The following is a 5,837-nucleotide window of genomic DNA, read 5'->3' as shown; positions in this document are numbered from 1 at the left end:
TTATATTTTCTCTATGGAAATTATCTATATTCACACTCACTGATGATGATGATGATACACACAAACACACACACGCAACCCTTATACTGAAGAATAAAGTGATACAGAAACTAACTTGGAAATGAGAGAAAAAAAGTTGTTTTATTCATCTGGCGAAAATTTCCTCATTACTTGTTAATCTTCTTCTATCAAATGCGTTTCAAGTAAGTAAAAAGTAAAAAAAAGTAAATCTTTCCCAGTTCCTGAGGGGAACACCCTTGAAGAGTATCGGGGCCGGCATTTACAAAGCGGATTCAGTGGCAATTTCATTCTCAACTTAATGTTAACATGTTAAGGTTAATGTTAACATTCCATAGGTCGCCTCCCTAAGGTGTCGTGATAAGGTCCAGTTTGTGACGATACACTACCTTCCCTTTACTAAGCAATCGATTCCAGAAGGGAAAAGATCACCAGTTGTGTTGGTCCGAGCCGGGATTTGAACCCCGATCTACCGCTTACGAGGCGGAAGCGTTACCACTGGGCTACGTGGCTCGGTCAAGTAAGTACCCACAAAAAAATGTGATCTCCGAGCGATGAACTTTTCGCCCAATCTTGTCGCCAGAATCTTTCACTGCAAGAATGTATACTGCAATTTTCTCTTGAAGAAGTTCTACATGATAGCAATAAAAATTAATGTCTTGGCCCACTCTATTAAAAAAAAATTCTTTTATACTGAAAACGAAACGTTTGAATTCGTTGTATTTTTCGAATAATGTGCAAAAATGTAAATTTATTGACAAAACCGCGCAAATGTTGTTTATTTCGAGGTTCTTAAATAAGTTTTCTGAAAAGTTAGATTCTTTGGAAAAGTTTGGTATTACCAAGGTAAATAAACAACAACGGAACCTTCAAATCATTTAGAAGCTTTGTGGCGGAAGTGTTAAAAAATAAAATCCACTTGGGGGCAGAATGTGCCACCCTTTTCCTGCCTTATAAAAACAATCAAAAGTTATGAAATTTGAATTAAATGGATTATTTCAATCCTGGTAGCATCACAATGCAACTTAAGTTATTGATTTTTTTATTGTTTTGATGCTTATATGTAAAAATAGGGTCTTTTTTTCGACATATTTACACTATTTTTAAAAATCTTTGTTTTTTTAAGTGACTATTTTCATAAAAGTGGTCTAACTTCATGGAAACTATGTTAGAAAGGTCCCTTAAGTCATTTATTATCTCCCTTCAACGTTTTATTAGACAAAATGGCTTGTTTTCTAAGGTGGCCCATTCTGCCCCGCACCCTGCAAAAGTAGTCGAAAAAACTTTTTTTTTTAAATTGCACCAAAAGTAGTTTTAAGCTAAAAATTTTCATCAACCCAGTATACAACATTGAAGGGAACATCCCAAAGCATAAGCCTACTACACTGAATTCATAAATTTGTATGTTTTTCTATGGTTTTTTGCGCATTTTACTTAGGCGGGCCATTCTGCCCCCCCCCCCTGCCTCTGCAAAAGCCGACTCGGTCCGAACCAGGTCCCAGTACCAAAAAGGACCTAATAAAAATAATTTTATGAAAAAAAATCCCACATATTCGGAACAGTTTACAGAAAAAAATCGATCGAACATAATGATTTCCCCTACGCATAATTGTCCCATGTTCAAAAAGTGCAACTGAGAAAAATGCGATTGAAATTTTTCAACCAATTTCTGTGTTTCTACGCATAATTGTCCCGGGGGTCCCTATTCGCCCCAAATGTCCTTAATCGCCCCAGTTAGCAGTTCATAAGCTTTATTTGTAATTCTCTTGCTAAACAACTGGTAAACATGACACATATTTTTTTTCATAATTTTTTTTTATTAGGTCCTTTTCGGTGCTGGGACCTGGTTAGGACCGAGTCGGCTTATGTAATTACATTTGACTTAAAGCTAAGAGTAATTACAGAGGATGTTGTGTGTAAATGTGAGTGGGAGGGGAGCCGATTACCCACGGCTTACTCGGGGTTAGTAGGAAAGGGATTGATGTTAAAAGGTAAACATGACCTAATTATGCGTAAAATTATTGATTCCATGATAGAAAAAAACTTGGTGGGACAATTATGCGTAGAAATGCAACGATGGGACAAACAGACTTGGTGTTGTTTTTGAAGAGTTTCCGAACAAAGTACTCTCAACCCCCGGTGCACAGTGGGAAAAAAGGACCCAAAAATTACCGCAACATGATTTCGCGCAAACCATCGATTGCTATACACCAAAAGCTTCGTATTTGCACCAGGAACAATAATCTGATGAAAAATCGCACTGCACGGACCGGTGGCCGGAGTACAGGCCACTGGAAGATCCGGATTTTCCGGAACCACGTTAGGAAACAGCGTAAACTAGTCATGCGACGTATCAAACTTCTTGATTTTGGATGGAGAGTATCCTTAAAATTCCTGAAACCACTCTTGTGACATATCAAACTTCATGTTTTTTTAAAAGAGGAGTGTATAACTCATGTCCCCATCCAAAATCAAGAAGTTTGATACGTCGCATGACTAGTTTACGCTGTTTCCTAATGCGGTTCCGGATGTGGCCACCGGAGATCGGTGGAACTGGTTCCGATGGGTCCTATGGTATTTAATATTATTCTAGGATTGTTTTGCATGACTATTCATGGTAGAAAAAAGCTTATCAGTTCACATTTGGAAAAATCTGACACTTTTTCCAAAAATCCGGATCTTCCGGTGGCCTGTACTCCGGCCACCGGTTCGTGCAGTGCGATTTTTCTTCGGAATATTGTTCCTGATGCAAAAACGAAGCTCTTGGTGTATAGCAATCGATGGTTTGCGCGAAATCATGTTGCGGTAATTTTTTGGGCCCTTTTTTCCCACTGTGCGGTGGTTGGTCACTTTTTCGTTTGACACTTTTTTAGTTTGTACCCCGTTGGTTGGTCAAAGTCAAACTGAAAAGTGACGAACTGTCACTTTTTACACGGCGCTCACGCAAACTATCAAAACAAACGTTTGGTAGTGTGTGTGAACTCCGTGTAAAAGGGGTGTCAAACTAAAAAGTGACCCCGTTCGTTTGACAACAGTTGGTGTCAAACCATCGGGGTTTGAGTGTATCAAATTTTATGTGTTTTTCTGAAAGTGTACGTCAAACTAAATTCAAAAATGACAAAAAGTCAAAATCGTCCAAAAATGGCATGGGACAATTATGCGTATTAGAACGGCAGTTCATGTGAAAGCTTTTCTTGTGATCTTTCGATGGACGTATGACCTGCTATATATTTTTTACGTTTTATATCAAGTTTTCAAAGAAAAACATTGACCCGTGAATTGGGTACTAAAGCCCTATTTAAATTTTTATGTACAACAGTAAAAAACACGATTAAAAACAATTTCTGATCACTTTTTTTCATTTTAATGCAAAAATTTTTTTTGACAAGACAACATTTTTTCGATTAATCATCTATGGTCCCCTTGAAAAGAGCCGTCATGTAGGAGCTTTTCTGTCAAGAAGGACCTCGAGGTTAATTTTTCAAAATTGATTTAAAAATCCATTTTAAACTCTTTGTGGTCGTACAAAGGGTCATTGTACTCAGAAAATTAAGCTTTATCGCTGTAAACAATAATATCAGCAATCTAAGCTTCATTTTAGGACCCAATTCCACAAATTCGGAACACTTTTTTCTTGCCAGAAGTACATATTTTTTACAAAATTAAACTTATGCTTAGTAATGTTTTATGAATGGTTGGATAACTTTTTTGTGAAAATATCAGTTAAATTCAGAAGGCACAATAACATCCCACAATCATGGAACAGGCAATTTTGAGGCAGTGTTTTGTTGCTCTGGATAAAATAGTCTTGGAATGCAGTTTTTTTTTTTTAAATTACAACTTTTACTAGTGAAATAGCAAGACAATGTCCAAATAAAGGTCCTAAACATAGTAGGATCGACAGAAATTACCACAAAAGTGTTCCGAATTTGTGGGTGTTCCGAATATGTGGGATAACTGTATCAGAACTTTGACCATGAATTACAGTTTTTATAATGTGTTTTTGATGATTTCAAAGTAATAAATAGCTCAAATAAAAATTAAAGATAATAAATAATTTGGTTTGATACAAAAGTAAGTTATATTTGTAGAAAAAATCTCGTAATTTTTTGTCTTATGTTCTTCCATTAATTTTTATTCTGACGAAGGTGCACCTTTCATTTTCATAACCTGAAAGAAAAAGTTAATCATCAGTATCGTTCACAAGAATGAGTCCAAAAAATCATACTATAAACTTAATAACTGCCAGTAGCGTCGCCTTCGCACCCAAATGTAGTCCATCCGGAAAGTCTAGTTTGTAGCTGCAACATCTTGATCCTTCCCTCACAATCCTCCCAATCACCTCCCCATTGAGAGCAGAAATCAGAAAAGTCTGCGCCCCTCGTGAATCACTTCTTTGCTGATTCGCGATTCTCATAATCTCACTTCCTTTCGGATCGAGCACGTGAAAGATCCCCCGCCAGGACTGCGGATGCTTAACGGTTCCGAACAGTTCCCCACCGGAATCGGTAACGGCAATGCTTTTGCACGGCGCAAAACAGCACCCGTCCCAGTGGCGTTTCCGCTGGAAGTGTAAAACATTGGTTCCGTGCCGATCGGTGGCCACCGCAGCTTCCTGGCTCATGAAGCACCCGTCGAGTTCGTTTATTTCGTACAGCAGTTGATCGTGGTCGTTGAGTATTTCGTAGACTGGCCAGGCGCAGCAGTTGCAGGAAACTCGCTCCTGGTAGCGGATCGTTCTGGAGTGCAGAAGTGGTTCCAGCGCTGGATGGAATAGCTGAGGTGTTGGTTCGTTGGTACGGTGAACATCGAGTACAGCTGAACGTGGTTGGGATGTTTCAACCTACGAAAAATAGTTTGTGGCTAAACATTGAAAAAAAAAATTATTGTGCTTACCTGAGACATTTTTGAATACTTTATTAATTGCTATTGAACACTTTATTTGAACATTAAGTTAAAAACTCTCAACAAAGATTCTATCAATTTTAAGCAGTGATTTGGAATTATATGTTTTACACAAAAGCCAAAAAGAATGTAGATTCATTCTATTTTATACATATTTTAATTTTACATATTGATTGATTGATAACATATTGATACAAACAATCAAACACCCCAAACCAGCACAACGCACTCAACTTTCGCCTACATTATCACCTCTAGTCGATTTTGAAACTGTAAATGGAATCGCAGCCGTCGCGCGTTTTCGACGCTGAAGCAATGATCCTCAGCTGGACCCGTCTCTGCCGGTTGACCATTCACTGAGGGTGTTTTTATTTTTAAACCTTGGTCCGAAGCAATGAGTTGCCTTTCTTACCTGAGGTTGGAAGAGGACTTGAAAGAAAGGGTCGGATTTTGTCTATGGACTATTCAGAGAGAAGTTGATGTCAGACCATACAGTTTCATTATAATTTATTTAATTTAATAAACTTTCAAATAGGATACTGTCACCTTCTTTAGGGAGATTACTCATTATTTTCTTCCACTTCCAGATCTTTGAATCAGTCACCGTAAAATGGGGCTTTCATCCCTAGTAACATTTTTAAACTTACAGGTTTTATGATGGTTCTGAAAACCCTCTTACGGCCTAAATAGGCTTTTATGGTCTACTTAAAACCTAAAATGTTACTATGATTTGCTCAAATTTTTTACATGGGTATTGAACCTTCAAATGTTAACAATTATTTTAACTAGCTAGCAAAGTGACTTCGAGAAACGGTAGCAGCTCAAAAGCAAACATAAAAAGCAATAAAAATCCTACTCAGCCGGTTCATCATCATCATCAGACACACAAATACATAGTGTGACCGATGAATTTC

At 37.7% G+C, this 5,837-nt stretch overlaps 1 protein-coding gene across 1 annotated transcript; it reads right to left on the bottom strand.

The window, feature by feature from the left end:
• Positions 1-3,968: 3,968 nt before the first annotated feature.
• LOC120424850 (uncharacterized) lies at positions 3,969-5,295 on the bottom strand. Its single transcript, XM_039589099.2, has 3 exons — positions 4,915-5,295; positions 4,247-4,861; positions 3,969-4,188 (listed from the first exon to the last, which is right to left on the bottom strand). Exons 1-3 carry the CDS (start codon positions 4,921-4,923, stop codon positions 4,153-4,155), a joined length of 660 nt encoding a protein of 219 aa, XP_039445033.1. The 5' UTR covers positions 4,924-5,295; the 3' UTR covers positions 3,969-4,152.
• Between the last annotated feature and the right edge of the window lie 542 nt (positions 5,296-5,837).

The sequence above is a fragment of the Culex pipiens genome, chromosome 3, assembly GCF_016801865.2.
Source record: "Culex pipiens pallens isolate TS chromosome 3, TS_CPP_V2, whole genome shotgun sequence".
Lineage (NCBI taxonomy): Eukaryota > Metazoa > Arthropoda > Insecta > Diptera > Culicidae > Culex > Culex pipiens.
The sequence above is the reverse complement of the archived record's forward strand: the minus strand, read 5'-3'. Positions and strand labels throughout refer to the sequence as shown.

Bases quoted from the DNA above. Each gene is read 5' to 3' on its own strand.
- LOC120424850 (XM_039589099.2), bottom strand. The intron at 4,189-4,246 runs GTATGATTTTTT...TTTTTCTTTCAG, and splicing joins TGGCAGTTATTAAGTTTATA to GTTATGAAAATGAAAGGTGC.